This window comes from Lutra lutra, chromosome 2 (genome assembly GCF_902655055.1).
Source record: "Lutra lutra chromosome 2, mLutLut1.2, whole genome shotgun sequence".
Taxonomy (NCBI): domain Eukaryota; kingdom Metazoa; phylum Chordata; class Mammalia; order Carnivora; family Mustelidae; genus Lutra; species Lutra lutra.
Window position 1 is genome coordinate 57,111,958 of NC_062279.1, and position 19,191 is coordinate 57,131,148.

The following is a 19,191-nucleotide window of genomic DNA, read 5'->3' on the forward strand; positions in this document are numbered from 1 at the left end:
TTCATGATCACAAATCTTTTTTTTTTTTTCTCTTGGTATAATGTAATCACCTTAATAAAATGTAGGGGGAAAGCCCCATCAAAATTTTCTATCCTTCCCATCCAGTTGTTTTTGTTACTTAGGCCCTTTTCTAACTCTCAATCATATTCATACATAATTTTGATGGCATATAGAATTTTATATTCAGATAAATATTTTGAGGGATAAATAAAAATATTTTGAGCAAATAAATTTTATATTCAGATAAATATTTTGTTTCTCCCACAGTATTTGATACAGAAAAGCTTTAATGAATGTTTGGGTTTTCTATTCTGACTTGGTAGCAAGGACCACTATCTTTTTCTTGTGGCATCACAGCCTCAAGGTCAGTGTTTTCATGGAGTAGATATTTGGCAAATAGGTTGCTTAATGTTTTGAGTAATACAGTTACCGTAAATGTGATGCACTCATTGCTTTATGGAAACTTGCCTTTTGACACATGTTCTGTGTGTGATTTGAACTTAGAACTTTATGTTGCTTATTGGTGTTTGTAGGGCACACCATGGATACAGTGGGAATCAGACAAAAAGCGGTAGAGGAAAGCCAGTCATAGGCAGAAGGTATATGGCTTAGTTTTCTAGAAGACTGAGCAGAGCAAGGTCTCTTCCATTCTGTAGTGTCTGAGTTGGAAAAACAGAAACATAACCATTTTATCCCCTTGAAGCATGACTGTCTAGCCCTTTTCTGCGTATCCTGGCTCAGGCTTTGTTGGAAAGTGCAACCTTGCTCGCTTCTGGGCAGCCAAGTCAGTTACCTAGAAGTGACACAAGTCATTTTGGGCTTCTCTGTCTCTCCTAGACACCTGACAGTGTGTTCACGGGACTGTTTGCATGGCTGTTAGAGATGATGCCTATCGCTGGAATCAAGGCAGCCATTGTTAACGTGTTAACGGCTACTAATCTACGCTATTATTGATTTAATAGATTAGTATTTTCCGATTTCACCCAGAGAGAGGAGCTGGACAAGGAAGTATTTCTTAAGGAGAGAGTCTTTTTTAACTCAGGCTGGATCTTTCCTCATTTATCCAAGACAACCTTTTGTTTTTAGACCGGAAAGGTTCATTTCAATTCATGTCTTGCCCCTGCTGTGAACTCTGTTGTTTGTTCTGGTCTAACTCCTGGCTTTGTACACCTTTTTCTCTCTCTCACTTTCTCTCTCTCTCTCTCTCTCGTGATTTTGGTAAGAGACAGAAATTTCTTTTTTTACTTTTTTCCAGTTCTTGTTGTAGTTGCTGGAGGGCCAAGTCTTGATGCTGCAGGATATCGCTGGCTGCCGTTTCCTCCCTGTTCTAGTATTCTCCACCTGCAGGACCACTCCGTGTGGATCCCTGATGAGCTTTTTGTATTTATTCCCTAGTAGGCTGTGTAGAAGGTAGAAGGGCCTTTAGAGTAGAGAGAATGGCAATTTTTGAGCTTCAGATTTCAGAATCTTTGTTTCATTATGTGCATTTTCTTTCTTTGAAAATGATTATAGGCAAGATGGTAAAGCAGCGTTGGTATATTTCACAGTTCCTTGAAATTCTGAGTAGATCGATCCAAATAGTTGATAATTATCCAATAAATCTAAACTGATTAGATAACTGATAGATATGTCTCTACACATGGGGTATTTTTATTTTCTTCTTTGGTTTTAAAAAGTTTAAAAACTGTTTTCATATTAAAAACACATTGCTTTGGGGCGCCTGGGTGGCTCAGTGGGTTAAAGCCTCTGCCTTCGGCTCAGGTCATGGTCCCAGTATCCTGGGATCGAGCCCCACATCAGGCTCTCTGCTCAGCAGGGAACCTGCCTCCTCCTCTCTCTCTCTGCCTGCCTCTCTGCCTACTTGTGATCTCTATCTGTCAAATAAATAAATAAAATCTTTAAAAAAAAATAAATTAAAAAAAAATAAATAAAAACACATTGCTTTGGGGTACCTGGATGGCACAGTCGGTTGGGCATCCAACTCTTGGTTTCAGCTCAGGTCATGATCTCAGGGTCCTGAGTTCAAGCCTCATGTAAGGCCCTGAGCTCAGTGTAGAGTCTGCTTGAGATTTTTTTCTGCCCCTCTTCCTCTGACCCTCCCACTTGTGTTCTCTCTCTCTCTAAAATAAATAAAATCTTTAAAAAACCCAAAAAACCCCCCAAAAAACGCACCTTGCTTTTACAAGCTGGAAAAACTTCATTAAATTCTAGGTTTTTTTCTGGGGAAATTCACATAACATAAAATTAACCATTTTAAAGTGAATAGTTCAGGGGTACCTGGGTGGCTCAGTTGGTTAAGAGTCCAACTCTTGATTTTGGTCAAGATTTCAGGGTTGTGAGATTGAGCCCCACTCTGTGCTGGGCACTGAGCATGGAGCCTGCTTAAGATTCTCTCTCTCTCTCTGTCTGCCCCTCCCTCCTTCTGTCTTTAAAAAAAAAAAAGAAAAAGATAAAGTGAACCATTCAGTGGCATTTTGTCCATTCACAGTGTTGTGTGACCAGCATCTTTAGTTCATACTGTTTTTATTTATTGGAGAGAGCAAGACAGAGATAGTGAGATGGACAGGAACAGTGAGAAGCAGGCTACCTGCTGAGCAGGGAGCCCGATGCAGGACTCAATCCCAGGACTCTGGGATAATGACCTGAGCCGAAGCAGCTGCTTAACCAACTGAGACGCCCAGGCAACCCATACTGTTTTTTTAATTTTGTATCTAAACTATGTGTGTTTACAGATTGATATAATTTGTTGCCTCCATTTACCATTTACAGTTTGCTCTTTTAAACATTTTCTGTTTTGGACCACATTAAGATACTACCCATTCAAAAAATTTTTTAAATTCAAACTATTGAAGGGTAAAAGATCATTTCCTAGCTGTCCATCCCAGCAGACTTTTCCCCTGTCATTCAGTGCTTATGACTCTTTTTCTACCCATAGATACTCTCTGGTCAGATGATGGCTTGAATAAAACCTTTTTGATTTCCCATTAAACATGATTTAATCTTTTGGGTTTTAAATTTAAATTTATATCCCATTTACTATAGGAATAACCTATATGAATAATTTACTATATAAATTTACTTTTTAAATCACATCTAATTTATATACTTAAATTCAAATTTTGATCACAGCTGAATATAATGGCATTATATTAAGCTTAAAAGGTTCCTGAGAAGTTTTGCGGTGAACTGAATAGAGAAGGATAGCAATTCCGTTTTGGTTGGTGGCATTTGACTGGTGGGTATAGAATGTTCAGAGTCGGCTTCCATGGTGGATATCTTTGTGTTTCACATGGTCACTCCTTACTGTTTTATAGCGAGGCTCTCTTCTTAGTGAACCTGCAATCCAGGTGAGAAGAAAAGGAAAAGGAAAACAGATTTGGTCTTTAGAAAAACTGGACAATAGGTTGCTGGATATGAGAGACCTTTATCAGGAGTGGAAGGAGTGCGAAGAAGATACCCCGGTAAGTTATCTGAGAAAAATGACCAAACTGGTCATCATAGAAGAAACCAAGCAGAAAGGAGCTTACCTATTTTTAGGGAAGAATTGTTCATTCTGCTAAAATAGTAATCCTATTTCTAGAATAATTTTAATCCTCTAAATTGTTTGGCTAATCAGGAATCTTAATAACCTATTTTTCTGGCATCTTCTTTCTTCTTCTCTTTTGTGTTCTCTGGATTTCTAGTAGACTCTTCTACATTCCATTCTGACCTCTGTTGGTGTCACATGTGTCTGCTTCTATACTGAACTGTGAATTTACTTAGGACAAAAACCAGGCCTTATTATCTCTCTTCCCATTTCCCTACACATTTAACCTCACAAATAGAAATCTGCAGTATCTCTTTTTTTAATAGAACATCAGTGGTATCTTAATATTTATACTACTAAGAGCACATATGAAAGGAGTTTTGATCCTACAGTGGGTGCTATAGAGCTGTACTCTGGAACTTTACCCTCAAGTTGCAGGTTTTCCGTTTAGGTCAGCCATGTACTTGTGCATATTTTAAAACAGAAATACATGTTATGTATATTTTTACAGTTTTTTAAATCTGCTGGTGTTGCTTCCATATAGAGTTGTTTACTTAGCCTCTTATTTTTTATTTTTATTTTTTAGCCTCTTGTTTTTTAAAAAAATTTATTTGTTCCAGATTATCATCAATAAGATTGACTTTTTGTAGTTAGATGACATTTTTTCTTAAGTTTTTTTCCTTCTTTCTTCTGTACTCCTCTTGTATTTCAGCCCAGAAATAAAACATCACCAAATTACAAAAAAGCAAACCACTCTCGTGGAAGGGGGTCAGCTCTCATTAGTAGCCCTGCATCTTATCATTTGGCAGGAACGAGTGCAATAAACATGAATGAAAACTAAAGAGTACTTTTGTGCACTAGACTCCTTTTTCTAGTCAGTTGGTTTTCCCTATTTTCATGGCAAGATTTCCACATAAAGGAGAAGAGAAACGTCATGATATATTATTAAGATGGCTGTCATGGGTGAAAGAGGCTGACCACTGTTCTAATGGGAGTGAGGAAGAGAAAGTGTGTGTAATCCAGTGTTGTGCTTAAGCTAAATTTAATGACTTTATGAGAGGCCATCATAAGTAGTAGTAGTGGTAGTAGGTTGAATTGATTCATTTTAAGTACGTTCTGAAATTGTGATGTTCCAAATCTCTTTAAAGGTCATACGGTCTTACTTCAAGCGTGCTGATCCATTCTATGATGAGCAGGAAAATCACAGTCTCATTGGGGTGGCGAATGTTTTCCTCGAGTCCCTCTTCTATGACGTGAAGTTACAGTATGCTGTTCCAATTGTCAACCAGAAAGGAGAGGTACGTTTTCTCTTCATGCCTTGTGTCCCTCAGAGAAAAATTTAAGAAACAGCGGGGTGGTGACAGTATATTGTTGTGACTCTTTTTCATTAATAATGACAAGAGCTGTTTATGTGTATTATTAATACTTGTGTTTCCATCTGCTTGATGGTGATTATTCCAAAAACTTTGAGGGAAAGTAACTGTTAGAACCTAGGCTTTTAAGTTCTCAACCATTTGACTCTAAACAGAAGAAAAAACAAAATCTGGAAACATTACCTGCTACTCTGTTGTTCCAGGTGGCAGGTCGGCTGCATGTCGAGGTGATGCGAATCAGTGGTGACATTGGGGAAAGAATTGCTGGAGGTGATGACACCTCAGACCTCTCCTGTGATAAGGAAACCCAGGAGAATAGACTTGTGTGCATGGTAAGTCCCAGTTTCATTTAGAAGTAGTGTCAGTGCAGCTGATTTTGAGGATTGTGGCTATTTAGACAAATACTGTGTTCTTTTTCGAACTTTGAAATATCTGTCTCTAAATAAACCTTTCGTATTGGTATTCCAGAAACCATATTTCATCATATATATTGATTTACCAGTTAGCTAGGTACTTCCACTGTCTAGGTACTTCCACTTCCTCTGTGAAGCCTTGGATAAGTCACCTCTTCTGGACCATTCTGCTCCAAAGTTACATGGGTTTCTGTTTATCTGAACTTCTCTCTAGAGAAGCACACTTTTTTCATGTACGTTTCCTCCTCCTGTTGGACCTCTTGACTGCTGCTGTTGCTCAAGATTTATCCTAGCCCTGATCCTGTTCCTAAGCTCCTATTGTAATCATTCTTCACACTGTTTTTCCTTACGTGTTTTGTTCCTCTTCATCCATTTGCCTTTGTGTATGCTATTCGAGCATGTGCCAGTCTCAAACCCTGCTCTTTCCATCCTTCCCAGATATGCCATTTGTTGCATGTTATCTGTCAGACGTCGTACTGGAAATATAAAGATGAATGATACAGGATTTCTTCTCTTAAGGAGCAACCTGTGTATTTTTTGTGAGTGTGTAGAGGGACACACAAATGAACAGAAGACTCCAATATTGTGTGACCCAGGTGCTCTGAGAGAGGTAGACAAGACATGTTTGGGGACAGAGAGGAGAGGTAATTAATTAAGAGAGTAAAGTCTGTGGAAAATTTCTGGAAACATGACTCAGAGTGAACTTGAAGGAGAGCATGTTATGTAAAACTCTTTCTCCATAGGGTGCTGTGCTTTTCTCATGGATAATTGGTAGGTAGATATTAAGTAGGTAATTATATTCCTGAACTCTTACCCAATTGGTGTAGATAGTGCTGCCTGTGTCACTCGTTATGACAATGAAAAATATCCCCTCATACATTTCCAAATACACCCTAGCTGGGCCAGCATGCCGTCGGTTAAGAATCACTGGAGGAACCAGTTAAAAGATTTTTGAGGAAGAGAAATCCTCAAGGGTTATAGGAATAGTGTACAAGTGAGAAGAAGACCATTCAAAGATGCAGTGAAAGAAGCCTAAACTTAATTCTAATTTCATAATCCATCCTCGGTCCAGTCCTGTATCTCAGTAAGTATTTCTAGAATTGGAGTTAATACTGAAAGGAGAAAGTGAGGCATTCGCTGAAAGCTATGGGGAAGCCTTAGCTGTTAGAGATGGCCTTCTTTCCGTGGGTCTTTGCATGTATTAAGAAGGCCTCAGATGTTTAAGATGCTTCAGAATGAGCGGGGGAGAATTCTTAGTTCACTAAAAGGTTAATCTTTGATGGTGTTATTCTTGTTTTTAGAACATTTTTTCTGAAATTATAAGGTTACCAAAGGTTGAGACATAGGCTTGATGACTCCATAATGGCCCATTTCAAAGGTGACAGATTAGTAAATGCAGCTGTGTAAAAGTTAACATCAGTACAAGGATACTGTCTCACTTGGGAAAGTAACCACTGGAAAAAAGTAGAATATTCTGGGTAACATAAGCTTTTTTTTTTTTTTTTTTTTAAGAAAAAACAAAGTTAAAATATCTTGACACTGTTTTAGTGGAAGATAGCAAACATGTGCAAATGTAGTGAGAAAAGTGTTACTGACCCCCACCCAACCTCCCTCAGCATCAACTCACCATCCGTCTTACTTCATTCATCTGCCTAAGCCTCTGTGTGCTGTCCCCTTGCCCTGGGTGATTTTGAAGCTATTCCAGACATGGTGTTTCATCTATAGTAGTTAAGTATGTATCTCTAAAAGAAGAGTACTTTAAAAAAACCATTATATCATAACTAAAAATGAATACTTCCTTAATATGAGATACGCAAGTCAAGTTCCTTGATTGTCTTGTTTGCTGTGTCCTTGGCATCTATCCTAATCTTTAGGTGCTGACACTTGCGCTTGCTTGTTTCTTCTCTCTTATTCTCTCTCTTTCTCTCCTACCCTACGGTTTATTTATTGTAGATACTGGGTTGTTGTCTTGTATTTTCTCATAATCTGGATTTGGCTGATTGGTATTATTTAATGTGTTAAGATGTGTTTGCTGTAAATTGGTGGTTAGATACGAAGGTGTTGTAAGGGGAATGGGTAGCAAGGACATTTTATAGGTAGTGGTGTGTTCTGCCATCAGAAGACACATCATGTCTGGTGTCCTTTGAGGGATGTTAGCAGTCATTGATGATTATACCTAGATATTTCATGAGAAGTTAGAAAAGAATGATACTATAACCCTGTCACTCCTCATTCATTAACTAGAATTCTTTTCTAGAAAGAGTCATCCTATTTCAGCAACTATTTGCACCTCAGAGATACAATTTTATAGAGGAAGGGCAGGGTAAATGCTCCATTCTTTTCTCCTTTTAAAAAAAAAACATGATTTTCAAAATAATTGTCTCCTACTAATATACAAAAGTGACTAGTGAGATTTTATTTTGTTTTTAGTCCAAATATCGTTATAAACTCTTTGGTGTAAGCGTATTTGATGTGATTCGATCCGTATATTTATTACCTATCTCAAAGCTCACATGATCCCATCTTTGACCTGTGGGCTCCCCTCTGGAGTCCTTTTGACACAATCCTAACTGTCATAGCCTGTATAGGCTAGCTTTCTTGCTTTCTGGTATGAGGAATATTCTAGTCCCATCCTAGACGTTTCCTATCCCAGCCTGGAATCAGCCATCTCTCTCAGGAACCTGGTTCCTTTCAGTGGGAAGTGGTTTTTAGAGACCATATTCTAAGCATGTAATAGTCTTTTTTTGTTGAAGAAGGAAGACAGACTGTATGACAATAAACAAAACATAAGTGGAAAAAATAAAATCAGTCTGGGACACGTAACAATAATAAGTGATAAGTACCACCAGCTTATAAAAGCAGTCTGGTTCTATTTTTCTATGATGAAAATAAGTATCACATATTAACATGTTGATATTTTAAATTACATTAAATTAAATGAGTATGTTTTAAAACCCTAAGCAGCATGTCTTGTGACATTCCTGAGCTTTATAGTGAGCAGTAGCAAGTCAAAGTCTGTGGTATTCTGACACCTTGTGGTGATACTGATTTGTGTATGCAGAAACTTAAAAAAACAAACAAAAACTATGTTCTGGATATCAGGATATTCTCATTCCTGATATTCTTCATTCCTGGCAATCTTTTTCCTGATAAGTTGCCTTTAGGATATAGATCAGCATATGAAATCTTATAATTTATTTCAACCTTAAAATTGAGATTGATTTCTTAGAAAAAATACTGGCTTTCAGATGGAATTTAATCATAAAGAAGTATGTTTCCAACATCTGTCCACTCAATGCTTTGATGTGTTTTCATTCATTTTATTCCATTGGTATGGTCAGTTCTCACTCCAGTATCATTAGGTAGCTATCCTGTTTCACATAGGAGAAGTCTCAGCCTAAGAAAACTAAGAATTTAATCTGCTCAAAAACAGAAACTAATATATGGCAGAGTTTTATTTAGATCTATGTTCTACAGAAATCTTGTAATTTTTTTTAAAGATTTTATTCATTTATTTGATAGAGATCACACGTAGGCAGAGAGGCAGGCAGAGAGAGAGGAAGGGAAGCAGGCTCCCCTGAGCAGAGAGCCTGATGCGGGGCTCAATCCCACCACGATCCTGAGATCATGACCCAATCTGAAGGCAGAGGCTTAACGCACTGAGCCACCCAGGCGCCCCACTGAGCCACCCAGGCGCCCTGAAATCTTGTAGTCTTATCAAATATCATGTTGTCTCACCTTGAAGAATATAATAAAAAATTTTAAACGCTTAATGAAAAAGTGATGGTTTTTAGAATGAACAAAAAATTAATTGCCGAACACTGAATTCTCTGTTGGGTTTAGACGAATAAAATGCATTAGTCAGTCTGGTTTTTTGTAGCCTGTTACGGAATTGCTGTCTAAATGTTTCAAACTGTTGTTGCCATTGTTGGGAAAAATGAGTAAAAATAGGAGTTCTCAACCATTGCTTATCCATTATGTACCTGGTATAGAAGAAAATAGTCATCTGGTTTGCCTGATATTCTGTGTTATTATTAATGCTTCCTGAAATGTTAAGACAATTGTATTTGTGATTGTATTTGCTGAACTGTTATCAATGTTGGTCACGTATTCTATTATATTTTTTGATAAATTTATGTACTGGAAGCACAGTATATTATGCAATGTGCAGGAAGTGATCAAGTGAAGAACATAAGAAAGATCAATGCCCAGTCATATGAAAGTCAGCCCATAATCAAATATAAAGTCAGAATTTAGTTTTGGTTCATTAATTTTAGAATTTAGTTTCCTTCATAGTTGGGAGTTTTGGAATGTCACAACTTACCACAAAAATTGGAGCTTAAAAATCAAGCTGACACTGCCTGCCAAAAGAAATATTTAGAATTTTTGACTGCTTTAAAATCCATTATGGGCATTTATTCCTGGCACATTTGGGTCTGATTAGACATGTATTTCTAATTGTATGTTGTTATCACAAAACCTTACACTCCCACAGTCCAGGGCACATTTCCTTTGATTCATCTCCCCTAAATCTGCATGGAGAAGGCCCTCCGTAAGAATTGGTACAGAGATGGTCAGCATTCACCATCTTTAATCCCCTTCCCTTTATCCCTCCAGAACTTCAAAGTATATCCTGATGCCTTTAAAATTTAACAAAAAATCCTCTAGTAGCATATAACTTTCTACTTAGAATCTTGTTCTTTTTTAGCCTTCAGAATATCAAATAAATGTTTTTTGCTCTTTACTGAATATTCCCTATTGGCACACATGCTGATTTCATTCTTCATTCATCATTCTTAGCAGTCTTATGTTTTTGGGATATATCCATGGTTAGCCAAATTCATATCATTGATTGGTATTGATGGTTGAGAACTTCCCTTTTCTGAGTTGATTATTATAATATGATGATGATGATGTTATAAGAAACTAGAATTGGCCTGTAAATGTTTGAAAACATCCAAGTTTATAGTCAAGGTCATTTTACCCTCTGTCAACTTCTTACTAAATATGACAGTTGTTGTCACCATTTCCCAGATGAAGAAATGCAGCCCCAGAGTGAAGGGGATTTGGTCCACAAAAACCGGTAGTGACACAGTCGAGACTGGGACCCGTTATCTGACTCAAGATACTTGTACCTTTTCTGAGTCAAAAACAGAGCCTTCCCTTTCCTTCAGGTTAAAATACTCCAAGCCACTGGGTTGCCACAGCATCTGTCCCACTTTGTGTTCTGCAAGTACAACTTTTGGGATCAACAGGAGCCAGTAATTGTTGCACCTGAAGTTGATACCTCCTCCTCCTCTCCTGTCAGCAAGGAGCCTCAGTGCATGGTTGTCTTTGATCATTGCAATGTAAGTTTGTTTTCCAGACTGGGCCAGCATTTGATTACTTAGGTAAAAACAAAACTGTAAAGTGAGCATTATTTTGTTACTAATTTGATATCAATATATATCTTGTATCAGAGTTTCTTAGAATGTGGTTGGAGTCAGAAACCAAAATGTCATCAATACATTATATACCTTAAATTAACACAGTGTTCTATGTCAGTTATATCTCGGTAAAGCTGGGTGACAGACGCTAAAGTGTCAGTGCTTTTAACTCTTCCTCCACAGTCAAAATTTACTTTTGTGTGAATATGGATACAGCTGACCCTTGCCCAACACAGGTTGTAAATGTGTTTCCTCTTCCTTTTGGTTTTCTTTTTTTAATTTTTAATGTTTTACTTACTTTTAATTAATTAATTTTGGGGTGGGGAGGGGCAGAGGAAGAGAGAGAGAATCAAGCAGGGTCCACAAGAGTGTGGAGCCTTATGTGGGGCTCAGACTCACGACCCTGAGATCATGACCTGAGCCAAAATAAAGGGTTGGATGCTTAACTTACTGAGCCACCCAGGCACCCCCCGCTTGTAGTTTTCTTAATAACATATTCTTTTCCCTAGCTTACTTTATTGTAAGAATGCGGTATATAATATACATAACATACAAAATATGTGTTAATCAACTGTTTATGTTATTGGGAAGGCTTTCTGGTCAACAGTAGGCTATTAGTAGTTACATTTTGGGGGAGTCATAAGTAATGTGTGGATTTTTGACTGCACAGGGGTTTGGTGCCTGTTATTCCAACATTGTTTAAGGGTCAACTCTATATACCCTTCTCAAAGGAACCCATGTTTTGTATTAGATTACTGTAGAAATTGTCATCTAAAAAGTTTAAGAAACTGGTATTTAGAGAAAGTGAAGATAGAAAAGAGACAAGAATGAACTTTATCGAATACCTAATGCTCTGCTAAGCACTTTATGATATTCTTTCATTTGATCTTTATCACGGTTATATTTGATAATGGTATTTTTTTGTTTCAGCAGAAGCAGCTGGTACAGAGGAATCAGTTAACCCATGGCTAGTCAGACTCTTGATTTTTTTTTTCTTAACTGTACCACAATTAATCCATCTCATTGTTTTCAAGGGAGTGGTCTCTTTCTAATCTATTTAAAACATAGAAATACCCTTTAGTGTGTTAAAGATTGAAAGAGAGAGTGATAGCGAAAGAGAAGTATAGGTTCTATGACTTTTTACAATAAACTGTTTTAGAACTTAGTAATTACTGTAAAATACTACCATATATATCTTGTAAAGATGGACAGATTGGGAGAATTTTTAAAAATTAGGTGATTTTATTTGCACTGATGATCATTATTTATTTCCTTACTCTCCTGTTATTAGAGATAAAATTAACTTCCTAAAAGCTAGGAAAAATTGTTACCCTAACGCATTGCTAACATACTGCATCTAATAACTTTTATATCAAGACATTGTAAATCATTGTTGAAATTCTTAATATAATTATTAGTACTTTAAAAATAGCTTCCTAAATTTTGCTAAGAAAATAGAATATAATGCTGGTCTTTCACAGTAGATTTTCAAGGTGAAAAATATTTTTAAAAATCAGATTTATAATTATGTTTGAAGTCAAGAATGTCAGACCATCTGAGCATTCATTATGCACATTAGATGTCAGTTCTGTTCTATAACTAAAACATTTTTTTTCATTTCTCTTCTCCATGAAGTGGGTGTATGGCAGTGGATATAAGTGATCATAAGGTTACCATAAAGTACTTCCTCCTCTGTAATTATTTTCTTTCAGGAGTTTTCTGTTAACATTACTGAAGACTTCATTGAACATCTTTCAGAAGGGGCATTGGCAATTGAAGTATATGGCCATAAGATGAATGATCCTCGGAAAAACCCAGCCCTGTGGGATTTGGGGATTATCCAAGCAAAAACACGTAGTCTTCGAGACAGGTGAATTTTGGATATCCTTCTGATTTCATTTATAATTTTGAAGACTTGCTAGAGATTAATACTGCCATTTATAAAGATAGCCCTTTCCTGAGCATTACCAGTATTCCAGGGATAGATGCTATTGTTTCCAGGGTATTTATAGCACATTTAAACTTCCTTACAGGAGTGAACTTTGAAGAGTAACGGAAGAGATATTAAATGTGGAGTTAGTTAAGAATAAAGAGTGAATGAATTTTTGGAGAATAGTTGCTTATTCTGAATTACTTCTAGTTAATCAACTGCAGGGAGAATGGATCAAGATATTCTCTAGAATTCAGGTTTTACTTACGTTGTCTTGAGTGCAATGTTCTTTTGAAATGCCATCAGTCATGGAAGGAGGCAGGTATTTGTACCAGGATTTTAAAAAGACTGTTAAAATGGAATGGCTGAAAGGGGGTATTCGTGCTTTCCATCTTATCGTAGAAGAGATCCAGATTTTCTTTTTTTCTTGTTTTGGGTTTAGAATGTTTCAGCAAATCCTTAACTAGAATTGAGGTTTTTTTCTTAATTCTGTTATTAATCTGAGCAAAGATTTTTTTCAAGTTACTAAATCGAGCATATATATCACTACCTTTATCTATGTGAAGATAATCATTGTACTTTCTTCTGGACCTCTGATTACCATATTTAGATTTTTGAGTAACCACTTTGAAATAGATTTGTAATTATCATACCTTTTTGAACAAACTGAAGGAACCATTTCTAGTTCTGATGTTAAATTTAATTTTGGTTTAATTATATTTGCTAGTATATTACTCATTGAACTACAGGTCATTCTACTGAATTATTCTGTTTGGAGGTCATTATCATTGTTAGTTTCCATGTGAAGGATCCTAAGCTGCCTGTATTGAAATAGAAATGTATGATTTTCCAAGAACTTCAACTATTTCCTAGATGGAGTGAAGTTACCAGAAAAGTGGAGTTCTGGGTCCAAATCTTGGAACAGAATGAGAATGGCGAATACTGCCCTGTAGAAGTAATTTCTGCAAAGGATGTGCCAACAGGAGGAATCTTTCAACTCCGGCAGGTAACAGAATTGTGGAAGTTATCATTCTGAATGCTAATATTAAATTCTTTGGCACTGTAAAGCTTGATACTGGATTCCTGTTAGCAGAAATATCAGATCAGTGATAATGAAATCTAGACTCTCCAAGTCCATCCTTTTATTAAAATTGTCTCCTACTACATATCTATTTCCTTTCATTTAAAAAAAAATATGCTAATTATAGGGGCACCTGGGTGGCTGGCTCAGTGGGTTGAGCCTCTGCCTTCGGCTCAGGTCATGATCTCAGGTCTTGGGATCAAGCCCGCATCGGGCTCTCTGCTCAGCGGAGAGCCTGCTTCCCCCACTCTCTCTCTGCCTGCCTCTCTGCCTACTTGTGATCTCTGTCAAATAAATAAATAAAATCTTTAAAAAAATATATTGTTAATTATAATATTTTAAAACCAGCTTCTCAAGTTTGAGTAAGCAAAAAGATAAACTTTAAAGAATGACTTAGAATTGAATTGCAGGAGACCATAGAAACATATGACGCAGTGTTACATTAGAATATTTCTAAAGACAAGGAATAGCAGTGTGACATGGCAGAAAGAATGAGCACTTCACAGGCTAGTAACGTGCTAGGGTTCAGTTCTGGTCTCCCACAGCGTAGCCCTAAATCTGTGAGCAAGTTCCGTAACCTCTCAGAACCTTCCCTTAGGTATAAATTGGAAGTGTGATGATAATACCGACTTTGTAGGACTAGTATGAGGTTTAGAGATACTGTATGTGAAGCACAGTACTTGGTACTTGGAAGGTGAAAGGGTTCTTTTCCTCCTGACACCAGCCATTTCTCTGATTCTCTGCAGGCATCAATGTGGTGTCCCACAATGCAGTTCGGTTTTGTGTTAGACGCCACAGGTTTAAGGGCTCAGACTTAAGCACAACATTGCCCTCACTGCAGATGCCAGTTGCAAGTATCTGGTCCTCAGTTCTATTCAACATGGCTGCAAAGTCAGCAGTGCCCAGCTCTCCTCCCCTTTACTTGTTTCTAGTCTTTTTAAATAAAGGATACAACTCAGGAACAGCCCAATGGAAGAGATGCTTGGGACAAAGTCTGGGAAGAGGTATAAGGAGCGTTCATGTCCTCTCAGGGTGTGCCACCCTCCCACCATCTTGATTTGTTCCCAGCCAGGAAGCTCACTGAACCTCATTGTTTGTAGGCTTTTATGGATGTTCATTATGCAGGCATAAAGCTTGGCCATGGGTGATTAACTTGATCTCCATCCCTTCTCTGCTCTGTACAGAGGTTTTGGGGTGGGGCTGACAGTTACAAACTTCCAGTGAAGCCTTGTTTTTTTGTTTGTTTGTTTTTTGCTACCAGCCCCCTTCCTAAAGCTACCTGGGGGCCTACCAAGAACTGTCAGATTTAAAGTTGCATCATTAAAAGATACACTTATAATCATTATCACTCAGGAAGTTCTGAGAGTTTCAGGAGCTCTCTGCCAGGACATGAGGACAAAGACCAAATATCTTTCTGGGATACGGCAGGAGGTATTAAATAAATGCAGCTAAGTAGATATGAATGCCTGCCAGAAATCAGTGTAGCAGAGAAATAGGTAGGAATTGTCACTTAACCCCAGGTGGATTATAATCTGTAAAGCGTTTCTGCTGCCAGCTAAAGAGAAAATATCTTTATTTTCTATATGTATCTTTATTTTCTATGATACATATGTATCTATATGTATCTTTATTTTCTATATGTAAATGTAGAATTTACATGGGAGATTTGGAAATACTCTTTTTTACTCTACATTACATCAGTTCAAAATTTAGTAGAATATTATATACCATGATAATTTCTATGCTTTAGAACAATGGGAAGATATTAGAATAGCTCTTGAAAATAAATGTTGAAATCATTCAAAGCAGAATATGAGAAAAGGTTAAAGGAAAAAGAAAGTTTGCTTAAATGTTTAAGTTTCTGAATGTTTCAGAAGGGGAAAGCTGATCAGCATTTGTTCTCTGACCCCAGCAAGTGGATTTTAGCAAATTCATTCATGTATGGGCAAAGAACTGAAAGGAAAAGGAAATTAGTTTAAACTATAGCGTCAGATATATACATAAAATAGGATTCTTAAGGGTGTGAAGAACATCTTTTTCTGAACATCTGTTAAAGCTATATATATATCTTTTTTGGATGCCTCAGAAATTCGTTCCCTGGAAGGCAAGACCAGATAATTCTCTATGGTTTAGTATAAATAGAATATATAAGTATTTGTCATATTTCTGACAGCCTTTACTAAAAGTGTTCAAAGATGACTTGAGTTCATCAGGAAAGGTTCTTTTTTTTGAAGGGTGTTGGTCTTGACGTGGATGCTGAATCAGTAGTGCAAAGTAGTGCAAAGTATCAGTTTTTCATACATAAACAACAAGAATAAAGACAACAATAAATTCCAACAATGGTTGGAATTAGGTAAATTTGGGGAGAAAGTAACATGTAGGAAGACCTGGAAAGCAGTAAAAGAGGAGGTTATAGAAGTATGTGTGGCTCGTTGATAGAAGGACTTGGATGGTAGGCTCATTTGAATTAAAATATTTCAAAACTAGAACCTACTGTTCTTGAACAGTAAAACGGCAGAGGAGAACATATGAAATTGCCTGTTTTGTAGTTTAAAAATGCTCAAATATTAGCAGTTACAGGAAGTTCAACCTGTGAATTTAAGTATACTGTTTAAAAGCTTTTCTGTGGGACAGTAGCTGTTCTGGATCTTTCCCTCCTTTTTCTTTCTGTGCCAACCTTGAACCCTCCCCCTACAGTGCCTTGGACTCACCCTCCCAGTGTGGGCCCACACACAGAGTAGGTTACTTTTTGTTTCAAACAAAGTAAACAAAACTGTGGCTAATTGAAATGACTGAACTATTTCAAATTAAAATGTTTTCTGAGGTACTCTTTCCACAAGATATCTGACACATAATCCTTGGAAAATACTAAATCAAAAACAGCTGTAACCCATCTCTTCAAATCTAGTCTTCTGATTAATCATTGCCTAAATTGATTTCCCTGATAACACGAAGCTCTTGGGAATTAAAATCTGATGGAAGAGGGGAAGAGGAACTGACTTAAAGTTACACATGCAGATTCCATTGTTCAAATTCTGTTTTACATCCCTGAAATTCACAAACTGACTTTGAGGTCAGTAATTTGGGAATATGGAGGATCTTCTTATAAAATACTACTTCATTATAAACATAGAGGGTCACATTGTGTTTATTATGAAAGTTTATGTAAGACGGAACAGCTTCTCTCTGCTCAATTTTTCATTTTGCAGCCCGGTTTTAAATTATTTGGGATTAGAGCGGTGAATCCAGGGTAGTGGTCATCATTCTTATTTCTGACTGCTTATTTTTAAAAGTAGATCATACTATATTATTGGGTTTGGTAATCTCTCTTTTTTTTTAAGGTCTGGTTAACATTGTTTACCATATGCTTTTTTTTTTTTTTTTTGAGAGGTTGAGAGGGCGAGATGGTGGTGGGGGAGGGCTAGAGGGAGAGGAAAAGAGAGAATCTTAAAGCAGGCTCCACACCCAGTATTGAGCTCCATGCAGGACTTGATCTCATGACCCAGAGATCATGAGATCAAGAATTGGACGCTTAACCATCTGAGCCACCCAGATGCCCCAACCATACTTTTTAACTTAATATATCACATATGTTTTCTTCCAGCAATATTTTAATGACTAATATTTTTATATATTATTATATACGCACAGTTTGAACAGTTTTAATTTTATATATTTAATTGTGTCTGTTTTTTTTTGTTATTCTTAACATATATTGCTTTAAGATTCCTTATACAACATATGATTATTTACTGAGAACCGATTCCTAGAAAGTTGAATTGCTGGTCAAGGGATCCTTATATTTTTAAGGCAGATTGTCTTGCAGAAAGCTTTACCAGTTTATATTCCCAGCAACAATGTATGTAATCACCTGATTTATAAACTATGGGCACTATCAGAAATTGCCTTTTTAAAAGATAATTGCTAGTTTAGTAAGTGAAAATAAAGATGTATCGTGCTTATTTTAATTTGTATTTTTTATAAGTGAGTTTAACAGTTTTTATTGCCTTTTTTTTTTGCATTTCCTTTGTTAGAATGTTTTCTCTTAATGTTTCTTTTTATTGAAAAAGTATGCAAGCCATAAATATTCCATGTCTTTCCATTTGCTGAAAAGTTAAATTATTTTTCCTGATTAGTTTTTCAATTGGTAGTTTACTGCTTAATTTTTAATATATGGTGAAACAATGTCTCCAGAGTTAAACGCTTTCTCAACATCAGCCTGTAGGGGTCTCTCTAAACCAAATTTTTAGAAATTAAACTGATTTTTAAGCAAAATACCTGTGATACAGGGACAGTCCCGGCGAGTCCAAGTTGAAGTGAAGTCTGTGCAGGAATCTGGGACTTTACCATTGATGGAAGAATGTATATTGTCTGTTGGCATTGGATGTGTAAAAGTTAGAACACTGAGATCCCTGAAGACTCATGAGACCTTTCATGTAAGTTTCTGTGCCAGTTAATGTTCTTGCTGAAAGACCTAACAAGATAAGAGTGTCTTTCGGAACCTGCCAAAAAACTGCCTTCTCTGAACAATTCTTTCAGTTTTTTCTTTCGTTTTTCTTTGATTTCTTCTTTCCTTCTTTCTTTCTTTCTTTTTTTTTTTTTTTTACTATATTGCATTTGCATGGAATTGCTGTACTTGCACCAGACTGTTGGTTTTGCCCTGGTAAATGGCAGACTGAGGGTTAAGACATTGAAGTCTCTAGAAGTTCCTTGGTTGTCTACTAGTGATTAACTTCCCCTATTACCCACCCCCTCTGCAGAAACCCCCTGCTGGCTTGTAAAGACTGTTTGCCAGCAGGTGTTTGATTTCTCCTGGGGAGCGGGACTATAAACCCAGCAGGGAAAGTATTGTACTGGTTCCCGAAAAGGTCAAATGAGTGTTCTTCACTTTCCTATGAGAAGCTTAAGGTTTGACTCCAACTTCCTGAAAACTATAAAAAACCAAGAGTAGGGTGAGCATAGGTGAGAAATAAAATAGTATATTCACTAAATTAGAAAATATGAAGTATGGGAAAAGATTCTGGTTGTTGAGCATAGTCTGACTCCTGGAAAAATGATTGTTTTAGTTTCCATTTTTTCTTTTAGGAGGAAGAGGAGGATATGGACAGCTACCAGGTAAGGAAGTACCTGTTGGCCTCATCAAATGTGCTTGGATTCCAGTGCTGAATCACGCATTCCTGAGTCTTGTCATATTGTTACTTAATAACTACACAGTTAATTTTGAATCAAATACTGCTTTTTCTCAAATTAAAACAAGTTTCGTAGACTTCAGTGTAGGAAATCATTTGTGACTGTTACCCTTTTCCAAACCTGGAGCTCTGCATCTAAGTTCCCTACAGATCCATTTCTCCAGATCCTTATTCTTGCACTCTTTCTCTCCTTGAGTGGAGTCGCCCACACTTTTCCCTGTAAGAGCTATCTCATAATGAGCTTCAGTCAAAC

At 36.9% G+C, this 19,191-nt stretch overlaps 1 protein-coding gene across 2 annotated transcripts in view; it reads left to right on the top strand.

Moving 5' to 3' along the window:
* Positions 1–19,191, top strand: part of KIF13B (kinesin family member 13B) — a 204,187-nt gene that overhangs the window by 119,858 nt on the left and 65,138 nt on the right. For both annotated transcript variants that reach the window (XM_047717469.1, XM_047717470.1), the window contains exons 19-26: positions 3,315–3,461; positions 4,675–4,824; positions 5,103–5,231; positions 10,487–10,660; positions 12,451–12,608; positions 13,542–13,674; positions 18,039–18,185; positions 18,835–18,864. In XM_047717469.1, the coding sequence (XP_047573425.1) occupies positions 3,315–3,461; positions 4,675–4,824; positions 5,103–5,231; positions 10,487–10,660; positions 12,451–12,608; positions 13,542–13,674; positions 18,039–18,185; positions 18,835–18,864 (1,068 nt within the window). The remainder of the gene's footprint in view (positions 1–3,314; positions 3,462–4,674; positions 4,825–5,102; positions 5,232–10,486; positions 10,661–12,450; positions 12,609–13,541; positions 13,675–18,038; positions 18,186–18,834; positions 18,865–19,191) is intronic.